At 37.1% G+C, this 13126-nt stretch overlaps 1 protein-coding gene across 1 annotated transcript; it reads right to left on the bottom strand.

The window, feature by feature from the left end:
* On the bottom strand, positions 1–12781 carry LOC122308982 (potassium transporter 7-like). The gene is made up of 10 exons (XM_043122282.1): positions 12252–12781; positions 8905–9133; positions 8437–8685; positions 8181–8231; positions 6683–6943; positions 5092–5144; positions 4830–4944; positions 4359–4613; positions 1381–1903; positions 1–860 (listed from the first exon to the last, which is right to left on the bottom strand). Exons 1-10 carry the CDS (start codon positions 12522–12524, stop codon positions 320–322), a joined length of 2550 nt encoding a protein of 849 aa, XP_042978216.1. The 5' UTR covers positions 12525–12781; the 3' UTR covers positions 1–319.
* Positions 12782–13126: the final 345 nt, after the last annotated feature.

Below are 13126 nucleotides of genomic sequence, written 5' to 3' on the forward strand. Positions count from 1 at the left end.
TAAGGCAAAACAATTGAAATTGAATTATGTCGTGATGAATAATGACATTCATATTATATCTTTGAGATGGTAATCACAAGGCAACCCAAGAAATAGTGTAGAGACTTTCCCGATGGAGTATATATAACAAAAAGTTTCTACCATAGGTAGATCCAAAAGGCCGGGCTAATCATGAGAACAGTGCAAAAATTGTGTAAACTCTCAAAGAATAAAAGTTGAATAAACGGCAGAGAAAGTCAGACAACCCTATTTTGGAACCTGTGCCAACCCATGGTGTCGAATCAATTTGAAATTGTTACTCGAGTGACAACATCCATCGTCAAACCATGTATGTCATGCCAACCTGCATTAGTTGTGAGTGGGGCACGCTCAAATTTGCAGTCCCCCTTCTGCAGTTCTTTCTTAAGAAAGCATAAAAGTAATTTATGACTAGCTTCTTAATAAACCAGGAATCTTTCCTCGCTCTAATATCTCCATGACCAAGAAGATAAACTACCCCAGATTCTTTAGCCTTATGTATAAAAGAAAGTTCTCTGTCAAGACTTTGCTCTGTATCAGGCATTGCTGGCTCAGCTGGTGGTGTTACTGGTCTCAACTCCTCTGATGAGCTTGCTTCCAAGATTGGCTTGCTTGTGTCCTTGAACTCAGCTAGAAGAGGAACACCCAGTGAATAGACACTCCCGTTGGGAGCTATAAGAACCCTTGAACAAGATGACTCGTCCTCAGAGCCTGTGTCATCATCCCCATCACTCTCCAATGACCGTTCCTGAGCTTCACGCCGAATGAACTTCTCAAGGCTCTCAATCAGCAGTTGCTCAAAAGTCTGGTGATTTTCTTTGCGAACATCTTTATAGCCATACCTGTTCAGGTGATTAATTGCACTTGTAAGGTTATGGGGTAAGCATAGATGTAAAAGTAAAAATATAAGAGAACTAAATTCAATCAAATAAAGCATCATATAAAAATACTGATAAGATGCCACCTCATTCCTTGCAGGTCATTAAAATAAAACCAACTCTGCCTTGTGGAGTTGTTCAACTCGATAACCCGTGCTTCAAATGTAAAGAGTTCACAAAGAGTCCGGAAGAAGAAATGAAGCTATTGAATTAGCTACTTCAATTAGTTGAAGGCTAATTAGTTCCCTCAGCCAGTTTAAGGCGGTGACTTTCCCGGAGATGACTTAACTATTTGGCTTCTACATTAAGAAGGTCAAGGGCTAAGGTTCATAATAGGTTCAATATTACATGATGGATCTCACTCACCAACAGATGTTTATTATTATTATTATTATTTAGTTTTTTTTTTTTTTTAATTTTATTATTGAAAAGTAACTCACCAACAGAACTAATAAGAACAGCGCCCAACTAGCAGGAATTTTACCTGGCAATACAACGAAATATATGGTAGCTCTTTGGGCAGACACGCCGGAAAAGGAACCTTTCACTCTGAGGCACTACTGGAACTGGAACGTACTTTATGCAGACAAATATTATCATGGAGTGGATTGCTGGGAGAGTTGTCAGAAAATGGCCAAAAATTGCAGGTATTCCCCTCACCAGCTCATTATAGAGTAAACCAATGCCGGGAGCTCTGATTGTCCCAAGATTGCAACCCAATTCCCTCATCAAATCCATTGATAGCTTTTGCTTTACCTCAGTTTCATACTTAAGCTTGCTTCCATAATTCCAGATATACATTATCAAAAACATGATTACGGAAAAAACTAATATTATCCAACTTCCATCTGTTACACTCCATAAAACCGATGAGAAGAAAGTCAATTCTAACCCCAAGAAAAACACTAGGAAGCTCAGCACAATTACAATGTTTATCTGCCATATAAGCAGCATAACAAGGGTTACTAAAATCGTTGTCATCATCATTATTCCTAACTCAGCAATGCCTGTAAAAAATAATCAATATTAGAAAGATCAAAGAGCTTTTACATGTTGCCACAAAGGAAGCACTACTAAGATCTGTTGAACAAACAAAGGGAAGCTTATAATTGATTTCTAATTTCTATACAACACTATCATCGATTTATTACAAACATTTCCCGGTCATTTTCACGAAGTTCTGATAATAGAAGGATTGTGAATCCAAATTAATAAAGTACAATAAGATAGGAAGGATTCATGGAAAGAGCTACACAGATGTTAGTGTACATGCTTCCTGGCCAATAAAGTACACTGCCAAGTCTTAACAGAAATCTACATGCTGTTAGTGCATATGCTTCCTGAAATACCAATTTAAAAGAAAATGTCATTTGAGTTATCTGCTTCCACTAAAGTCAAACAAAACACTGCTATATCAATTGGTGCAAAGTATTTCTCTGGATCTAACAGAAATCTACACAATCATAAGCAGAAGCCTTGCAAGAAATCTTTATTGGTGGATGGCACTCCTGTGGGTTTTTTTTAATAGCTCCTGTGGACTAAGGCAAGGAGACCCTTTATCTCCTTTTCTTTTTGTATTAGTTATGGATGCTTTGAGTCGTATGATTGAAGCAGCTGTGAAAAGGAATTTTTTGTTGGGATTTATGGTGGGAGGTGACTTGCAGGGCAGTATTACAGTTTCTCATTTACTTTTTGCAGACAATACTTATCCTTAGTGATGAAAGTCAAGATCATCCCTGTGCTTTGAGAGCCTTACTGCTCTGTTTTGAAGCTATTTCAGGACTTAGAATTAACCTAAGTCTGAAATTGTTCCAGTGGGTGGGTACGGTCAGAAATATTTTTGATTTGGCTAATATCTTGGGATGTAAGGTTACTTCTTTACCTTTAAAATATCTTGGATTACATTTGGGTGCTCCTCATAAATCACTTTCTATATGGGATGGGGTCATTGAGAAAATTGGGAGGTGGCTAGCTGGTTGGAAAACACTCTATTTATCAAAAGGGGGAAGAGTTACATTTCTAATCTTGCCACATATTTCCTTTATCTTTTTCCTTTTACTTGCGGGGGTTGCAAAAAAAAATAGAGAGGATTTTTCGAAATTTCTTGTGGGATGGTTATGGGGAGGAAAGAAAATTTAATTTGGTGAGTTGGAATAAGGTTTGTCAACCGGTTTTATGTGGAGGTTTGGGTGTGAGAAATTTAAAACCTTCAATAAAGCTCTACTCAGGAAATGGCTTTGGAGGTACCATTTTGAGAGTAATGCATTATGGAGACAAATTGTGGATATTAAATATCGGAGGATGTGGGGGAGCTGGTGCGCAAATGAAGTTAAGGGGGTGTATGGGGTGGGCTTATGGAAGTCCATCCGGTTAGTATGGGGGGATTTTATTAAAAACATAAAATTTAAAGTGGGGGATGGAGCAAATATTTATTTTGGCATGATACCTGGTGCGGGGATTCAGCTCTTAAGTATATTTATCCTAATTTATTTAGGATTGCTAGAGATAAAAGGGCTGCAGTGGCTGAGTCTTATAAGATTTCTAATAACATGCTTCAGTGGAATGTGGATTTCAACAGAGATGTGCAGGACTGGGAAGTGAGTGAGGTATCTGATTTTTTAGGAAGATTATATGATATGAAAATTGATCAGAATAGAGAGGACAGCCTGCTATGGTTGCAAACAAATAACTCCAGATTAACTTTAAAATCTTTTTATAAGGCATTAATTAGTCAGGGAGTTAAAGACTATCCCTGGAAATGCATTTGGAGGGCAAAGGTGCCTAGCAAGGTTGCATTTTTCAGTTGGTTGGTGTCTCTTGGGAAAATATTAACCACGGTTAATTTGAGGAAGAGAGGTTTATTTGTGGTTGATTGGTGTTTTATGTGTAAGAAGGATGGTGAATCTGTTAACCATCTTTTTCTTCACTGCGAGGTAGCGACAATATTGTGGAATGAGATTTTAGCAAGGGTAGGCATTGCTTGGGTGATGCCTATGCATGTTGTGGATTTTTTGGCTTGCTGGCAAAGTTCAGTGGGATGTAGGGGTGGTACAGCAGTGTGGAGGATGATTCCATAATGTTTGTTTTGGTGCTTATGGCTAGAAAGAAATGGGAGGTGTTTTGAAGATTGTGAACGTTCTATGGGGAGTTTAGGGATTTTTTCTTTAGCACAAGTTTTTGGGTGAAGAATCTTGTAAGGGAAGTGAACATTTGTAAAGTTTTATTTTAGTTCTGTTTTGTTTTGGCATGCATTTACGTGTACTTACTTGTATACATCCCGTGTACTTGGGCTATGCCTATTTACTTGGAATAAAATTTCTTAGTATCTATAAAAAAAAAAAAAAAAAAAAAAAAAAAGCCCAGAATTCATTCATACACGAGGAAAAAAAAGGTATGGAAGAATTTTTTTTTTTTGTAAGTACAGAATGGATTAATTAAAAGAAGGTAGGGAAGAATTATTACCATAAGCATTTCCAATCTCATCAATGCTTGAGATAGAGCAGACAAGCACCAGGCAAACTGCCAGCAAAAACCAGTTTATGACAGGGATATAAATCTGGCCCATGAACTTCCGAGATGTATGAACAATTTTAAGACGAGGGAAACAACCAAGTGCTGTTGATTGCTTTATACATGAAAACGTAGCCGTTGTCATTGCCCGACTGGCAATTAATGCGGCAATGTTAGCAATGAACAAGACCAGCCAGAAAGCACCACCTATATACAATACGATTTCTCAACAATTAAATTTTGTTTTACTGTGTAAGCATGCAAATAAAATGTTTCAAATGACAAGGGAGGCTTTTAACCCAATTCTTACACATAAAATTCAATGACGTATTACAAGTAACTACTGAAGAAAAGAGAATCACACCTATAAAAAATTGTATAAACCTCATTGGTTCCTTAGTGGTTATAAATGTTGAACCTTACTTGGAATCGAAGAAAAGAAAGCTTGCTCAGCATCAGCATGGTTGTCCATAAGGTATGCAGCTTGACCCAAGTAACCCAACAGAAGACAAGGCAAAACGAGAAATACAAAGGTGAGCTGCAAACAGCCACTATCATGTAAATCAGAAGTGTAGCTAATCGAAATACCAATTGATAGTAATAGAAAAGAACCAGAAATACCACATATCAAAGGAAACATGTATTAAGCAATCTGATCCAGGAACCAAGTCTCTTTCTTCTTTACCTGAACTGATCGCACAGAAAAGTAGCAAAGGTCTGCAAACATTGCTTCGGAACCTGAAAAAATTCCATTGTCAGCAATATTGAAATAGCCGAGTCATAATTTGTTTTTTGAAAAAAAAAAAGTAAAATAGCGGAGTAACGGAATTCTGATAACCATTAATGGCATATTGCACCCTAACCATATTTGAATTAAGGCACAAATACAATTCATAATGGTATAGGCTGTTAACTAATTCTATCAACATGAGTTATTAACTAATGATCCAAGAAATCCATAATTCATGTCTCAAAGTCCATAATCCAATATCCCTGCCTTTGGACTGTACAGAGTCGACCTATGGAAAAACAGGAAGGTTTGGTATGCTTTTCCAACTTCAATAATTTTAAGATGGAAGATGGCTCTGCAGTTCATTTGGCATGATATGTAGAGCGGAGATTGGTCTCTCATGGAAGCTTTCCTAGTGTTATTTTGTGTTACCAGATCTAAGGATGCATATGGGGTGGACAACTTCGAATTTTCTAATGAATCTCATCAGTGGAATGTCTTTCATCAGTGCCGCACAAGATTGGTAGGTGGATCTCGTCATTTCTCTTATGACCATTTATATTCCTACAAGTTGGGAAGGGTGGAGAAGACAAGAATCAATGGACCACTTCCAAGCACAAGGTCTTTGAAGTAGGATCTTTCACAAGCCTTACACCCTCATGCTAAACCAATAAAATCTTATTTACTGATAGAAAAACACATTCCCTTTTCTTGGAAGAGTATTTGGCAAACTAAGGACCCAGAAAGAGCGACTTTTTTCATTTGGATGACTTTCTATGGAAGATTCTCCCTTTTGACAATCTAGGGAAGAGATATATGCTGGTGGCTGATTGGTATTGCATGTGTAAAGTAGTGGAGAGTTTGTTGAGCATCTGTTGCGCCATTGTGAGTTAGCTAGTGCTTTATGGAATTCCATCTTAGATTGGAAATTGCCTCAAAGTGTGAGGATCTCCTAACATGTTAGAAAGGGTACTTTGGTAGCCATATTGCGAAGTTTTGTGGAAATGAATTATGTCTTCCTTTTTTTTTGATAAGTAAAATAAATATATTATCAAAAGAAGGCAAAAGCGTGATACAATGTTTAGTGACCAGTTCTATGTATGATCAATGGATATAAGGAATTCATGTAACCCCAAACCATTGAAATCAACCGCTATGGTCCATGTACAAAGAGTTCTAAAGAAAAAACTATCAAATCCTCCATCGATCTCTCTTTGTCCTCAAATGTCCTGTCATTGCGCTCTCGCCATAACCTCTCAGATTTCCTCTCAGATTCTTCCTTTATGTGGCATATGGAGAGATAAATGATTGGAGCTTGAAGATTATGAAAAACCAGTGCAAGAGCTGAAGGATTTTCTCCTTCAAACCTTTTATCTTTGGGTGGCTGTTTTTTTTTTTTTTTTGTCTCTAGTTTTCAGGATTTTCTTATTTTTTGCCTTATTTTGCTTAGATGAATCTCTTGTATACTTCATGTGTACTTGGTTTGCACCCTTTTCTAAATTGAATAATTTGTTACTTCAAAAAAAATCCAATGCCTACGGTTTACCTGTTGCACACAGGAGACAACCCCCAAGAGAATACCAAGCCTTAGTTGAGTTCCTCTTAAAGAAGTAATATATGTGAACAGGATTAAATGCCCTCAGGACGCTGCTGTCATATTTAACAAGGTTGTAGATCCCAATGCTGGCTAGAGAACAAAACCAAATGAATAAAGCAGGGCCAATAGCAAGTCCCACTTTACTTGTCCCAAACTTCTGTATGCTGAACAAAATCACAAGAAAGGCAACTGAAATAATCACCACTTCATCTGCATAAGTAAAGAGAACAAATTAAAAGGTTATAAATGGGAGAATCCTAATAAATTCACTTCAAAAGATTTTTTTTTTTCTTGATAAGACTTCAAAAGATATTCGAAGGTAAACAAAACCCATAAATCTGAATATATGATCTCACTTTCCACCCTTATTGTGATTATAAACTATACTACAAAAATTCTATTGATCTCACAATTCTAGAAAATATTTAACATGCCCCTTCCCTACGAGATTACAATACTCTGCAAACCCCTAGCCAAAATTCACTGATACTCCAATAGAACAGCAAGTGTAACTGCATGAAAGCAGACAAAGGGCAATACTTTAAGAAGCAGATCACATTGGAAACCACCCATCCAAAACTAGAAAAATTTTCAGATGAAGTTATTAGTGGAAAGCTGGCTTTTCTCACAAAAAAGGGATTTCCTCCACAAATCTAGAATACAATATAGCTACAATATCTACAAATGATGTACTGAAGCCGGTAGGGGTGTAAGGAGTCTGGTCCGGACTGGTCGGTCTCGGTCCCATAAATTATGGACTGGACCAGACCAATAGTCCCTAGGGATGTTCGGTCTGGTCCGAGGAAAATGATGGACCATCCATCACCCCCTCGGACCGGACCGATTTACACCCCTAACTGAAGGCATCAAGAGTCTAGCCTAAACTTTTGAATCAGGTAGTTATTACAACACTGAACCACCATTAATTTAAGCTTTTGGAAAAAGGTAATAATTTATCATGGTATTTTTTGATGATGTGGAACCTCAACAATATATGGGCCTTCAAATCCAACCATGGGGAGAAAACCCTGTATACACAATTCCACTGACCAAAACCATGTATCAAGTAATACAGGAGAATGCTTGCATAGACAAATCCAGGATATCTGAGTCTATAGCTCATAGCAACTATACCTTTTAACCACTAGGCTGGTAAATGACTTTTTTTTATAAGTAAGACAAACATTTTATTAATAGAAGTAAATAGGCATAGCCCGAGTTCATTGGACATATATCCAACAACTAGGCTGGTAAATGAATATGAATTTATATGCGAAAAAGATTTCAATTTCTTTGACAGTGCCAATAACAAAGGTATACAATCACTATACGTGACAAAGGCCTCACCATATTGATATGTATTAATCTAATGGACCTCATGTCAAATAACAGGAAATTGAACAGCCCGATAAAGACTTGCAGAGTTGAATAACAGATTGTCACTCACCTTGCTCAATTGCATCTACTCCAACTTTTATACCACTAACAGCTGACGTTACTGAAATAAGAAAAAAAATCTGGACCAAATTATTACAAGGTAACAACTAAAACAAAGTGATAATTATGCAAACCAACAGTTCACAATAGAAGTGAAATACAAAATACAAACCTAAAACAGATTTTGTCATTGTTTTAATGATCAAAGTAGTAAGTCGTCTAGAAATTAAAAAAAAAAAAAAAACATGAAGGAAAACAGTAAATACCTGACATTGCTGGTGTAACAACTGCATCTGCTATCACCATAGAAGTACCAGCAAGCACCAACATCAAAAGAAGCCTTTTCAGAACCAGTGAATTCTCAAGCCTTTCCTTGAGTTTTAGTGATCTCTCAAGCTCAGCAGATGGCACCTTTAACCTGAAGCTTGATATACGAGCATCTGATGGAAGCTGATTTGGAAGAAGACTGACCTTAGCATGCCGACATATCAATGAATACAATGCAAAAGTACCACCTGAAGCAGTTAAGTGACATTATGAATTCATTTACTAATATAAAAAATTAAATTCATGCAAATGCTCATGCACACAGAACACCCGCACTGCATCTACTAACCCAACCACACATGCAAGCATGAGAGAGAGAGAGAGAGAGAGAGAGAGAGAGAGAGAGAGAGAGAGAGAGAGAGAGAGAGAGAGAGAGAGAGAGAGAGAGTTCACAACATTCAGCATACCTTCACCATCATCATTGGCCCAAAGAACAACCAGGACATACTTGACAAGTGGGATCAAGATTAAGGTGTACAGGACTAGTGATAATGCTCCAATAACATCTTCATTTCCATTAATAGGTGCTTTGCTAAACATCACACTGAATGTGTATAAAGGACTCGTTCCAACATCACCAAAAACGACCCCAAGGGTCTGGAAAGCAAGTGTAATCTTCTTTCCCAAGCTGAAGTCCTGCAATTATATTCACATAATTGAGAAAATAAACCTGGACCTTTCTACTTGTGGTCTATGTAAAACAAGTCAACAACTACATAATTAATCCATTCCTCCCCTACTAAAAACCTGGACCCTTCGATTTGTGGGCAGTTCTGTCCATGGCAGCATTAATGCTCTCACTTACTCTTTGCAGATGATAACTTGATCCTGTGTAGCCAAATTCTGATCAGATCTGTTCTTTGAGGGCACTTTTGTTATGTTTTCAAAGCTTTATCTGGTTTAAAAGTCAATTTGTCCAAATCTGAAATGGTCCCCGTAGGTTTGGTCCATAATCTAGGGGATTTGTCCTCGTTTGATGGAGGGGCTGTCGATGAGTTTTTGTCCTCGTTTTTCTAGTATTAGAATTTATTTAGGTGTTTCTTTTGTATACTTCCTGTGTACAAGGGCTTCACCTATTGCATTTGATGAATAAAATTTTTATGTATAAAAAAATAATAATAATCTTGGGAATTTGGCGATATACTGGGATGTAAGGTGTCTTTTTGGCCTATGAAATATCTGGGTCTTCCCTTGGGGGGCACCTTTTAAATCTAAGGCAATTTGGGATGGGGTTTTGGAGAAAATTGAAAGTAGGCTGGCTGGCTGGCTGGAAAAGGATCTACTTGTCCAAAGGTGGTAGAATCACCTTAATCAAGAGTACTTTATCAAATATCCCAACTTATTTCATATATTTATTCCCTTTGCTTGTAGGAGTGGCGAATAGAATAGAAAGGATATTCTGTGACTTCTTATGGGGTGGATTGGAGGATGATTAGAAATTCCACTTGCTCAAGTGGAATAAGATTTGTTCTCCATTATATTCGGGAGGTTTGGGGATTAGAAAGCCGAAAACTTTCAATACGGCACTTTTAGGGAAATGGTTGTGGTGGTATCATCAAGAAGGGAATGCTCTTTGGAGGATTGTTATTGATGCCAAATATGGGAGTATTTGGGGAGGTTGGCGCTCAAATGAGGTTAGAGGAGCATATGGAGTGGGAGTGTGGAAATTCATTTGCAATGGATGGGGGGACTTCTTCAGAAATTTCAGATTTGAAGTGGGTAGGGGTGATCGGATCAGTTTTTGGCATGATTTATGGTGTGGAGACGTGGCCTTGAAGATTTTTTTCCCTTCCCTCTTTAGAATTGCTTTGGATAAAGGTGCCTCTGTAGCTGATTGCATGAGCAACACTGCTGGTCTTATTCAGTGGTCAGTAAATTTGATTAGAGATGCCCAAGATTGGGAGGTGGGGGCTATCACTGATTTTTACAGCTTGCTCTATGACTTAAATTTAAAATCTGGAGGGGAGGATAGATTAATCTGGAATCAGCTTGGTAATAGAAAATTTTTGGTTAGATCTTTGTACAAGGTCTTGGTGCCTCATTCTTCTAGTGATTTTTTCCCTTGGAAAAATATTTGGAGATGCAAAGTGCTTCTCAAGGTCAGATTCTTTGGGTGGTTGGCTGCTCATGGGAAAATACTTACTATTGATAAGCTAATAAAGCGCGGAATCATTGTAATGGATTATTGCTTTATGTGCAAAAGGTGTGGAGAATCAGTGGATCACCTTCTTCTTCATTGTGATGTGTCGAGGGCTTTTTGGGATGAGGTCTTTGTCAAGTCTGGCATTTCTTGGGTGATGCCTAAGAGTGTAAGGAATCTTTTGGCCTGTTGGAGAGGGATTCAAGGAAACTGTCAAATAGTGTTTGGAAGATGATTCCTCTTTGTCTTATGTGGTGCATTTGGAATGAGAGGAATGGACACTGTTTTGATAATAGAGAACACTCAGTGGATGGGGATTAAGGCTTTCTTTTTTGATACTTTGTTGCTTTGGGCTTCGGTTATTGTAATGGATGGATTTAGTTCCAATGATTTTCATGCTGCTTTTCAGCTTTAGTTTGTAATTAGGTGTTTTCTCTTGTATACTTTCTGTGTACTTGGGCTATGCCTAATTATGTTGTTTTTAATAAATTTCTTACTTATAAAAAGAAGAGAGCACAAGATCGCAACAACAATGATCTAATAATACTATCATATCCTAGAAATATTTCATCAAGAGAAGGGAAGTGGAGTACAAGAAAGAGTACAAAGAAGTACATATTACGCCTCAAATCAAGCAAACAATGTTTCTAGATGCATACGTCACAAAAATTATAGTAAAATGGGTATGAAGAAAAGGACACCATCTTGTATATATCGAAAAATATAGTTTTATCAAATATTCTATTTTATTTTGAGTTTCAAATTTTTAAGTTCATCCAAAACTCCTTAAAACATAAGTTTTATATAGGATGTGTCCGAAATCCTGCAGGGGTTTACTTTGCAGGGGTGGGTCTGAAGGGACCTGCCTTGGAGAGGTTCCTTGAATAAAAAATATATATATAGGATGTGTCAATAGAGCGGGTGTACCAAAGCAGGATAATTGATCCAGCAGAGATCTAGTGGTTAGGTTGATTCAGAGCTACTTATATATTAATGCTTGATAGAATTTCTACTCAAACTTTACCAAAACTAAAATTCCTTGAATCGTTCTGATTCAGAGCTACTTATATATTTAATGATTGATAGAATTTCTACTCAAGCTTTACCAAAACTAAAAATCATTGAATCGTTTTTACATCAGCTAAACATAACCAAGACATTCGATAATTGCATTTTTCTTCATAAAAGTCTACCTAACCTCATAATAAAGCTCTTGCACAACTAAAAAATCTAGACAAATGGATAAAGGGAAATAGCTTACACAGAGTCTCAAAAGCCCATAAATTGGTGTCACCTTAAAATGCATATAACGCTAACAATGTTTAATATAAATCATAAAATAGCATCGGTGTATCTATAGGGAAGTGTCCGCCAGTTAAACTTTTCCTCTTCCATGAATTTGCTCTACTTTAACTAAAGCAGCAACTCATTCTAGTAAATTAAGCAAAGACAGACATTAACCATATGATTTGAAATTCAATTATCTTTTCTCGGCAGCCAAACAGTCAGTGAGACCAAAAGTGGACGTAAAACATAATAAATAAATAAATAAATAAAGGCATTCACTAAAAGTAGTTTCACAAAGTCACATCGAGTAAGAGCTCTGGATGCTACCTCGTAGTCACTTCTGTGCGCGCCGGGGACCTCGAGGGCCTCGACGTCGAAGGAGTCGAGGCGTGGCCCCGTGCGAATCAGTCTCTGCGCGGCATTATCCTCTTCGTCCTCCGAATCCAACCCGGCAACCGCCGTAGAGCGATGCGAGAGGTCGTCATCTTCGTCGTCATCCTCGATCTCCGAGTCGTCCTCGTCCTGGAACACCCACCGTGATTCTGTAGAGTCCATCGAGGCCTGACCTCCATTGATGTCGGATCCCTCTTCCTCCGCCATCACCTTTCGAAACCACACTAGGACAGAGTTCAATTCGGAATCACGGGGAATATGATGAATAGGAGATTAAAGGAGGGCGTTTGGGTAGACAGAAAGTTAGGGAAAATAACGGAAAATTCAGATTCTATTTTCTGATTAGCTATATTAGGGAGGCCGTTGTATGGTGTGTAGACTAGAGTGTTGAGCTTTTGTTCTAAAAGGAAATGAAGAGAATCCTTTCTGTAATAGACTTTTTTTTTTTCTTTAATTTTCTAAGCCCTTTCTGTAATAGACTGTCTCCCTGTAAATATATATAAATAAATCAACGAATAACAAATTTTTCGAAAGAAAATTAGAAAAATAAAAACTGTACGACGTGCGGTGCTTACTTAATCTTTTATTGTAAATTTAATTAAAAGTTAAATAAAATATTATTATAATATAATATTTTAATATTATTTTTATTTTAAAATTTAAATTATTTATTATAAAATTTCAGATAATATAATAATAATATTTTTATTTATATCTATTGATAATCATAATAATTAATATAAGATGGATTATAAAGTTGAAAAAACTTTTTTACCATTGTTTTAAGGTGAAAATTTGTTTGATGGTGA

The sequence above is a fragment of the Carya illinoinensis genome, chromosome 5 (assembly GCF_018687715.1).
Source record: "Carya illinoinensis cultivar Pawnee chromosome 5, C.illinoinensisPawnee_v1, whole genome shotgun sequence".
NCBI lineage: Eukaryota > Viridiplantae > Streptophyta > Magnoliopsida > Fagales > Juglandaceae > Carya > Carya illinoinensis.

What these genes read in the sequence shown, in the direction of transcription:
- LOC122308982 (XM_043122282.1), bottom strand. Translation starts at nt 12,524, where the DNA reads ATGGCGGAGGAAGAGGGATCCGACATCAATGGAGGTCAGGCCTCGATG. An exon ending in CGCACAGAAGTGACTACGAG is followed by an intron (nt 9,134 to 12,251) that starts GTAGCATCCAGA and finishes ATATAATTGCAG; the next exon opens with GACTTCAGCTTGGGAAAGAA. An exon ending in TTGTCTCCTGTGTGCAACAG is followed by an intron (nt 5,145 to 6,682) that starts GTAAACCGTAGG and finishes GAATTTTTTCAG; the next exon opens with GTTCCGAAGCAATGTTTGCA.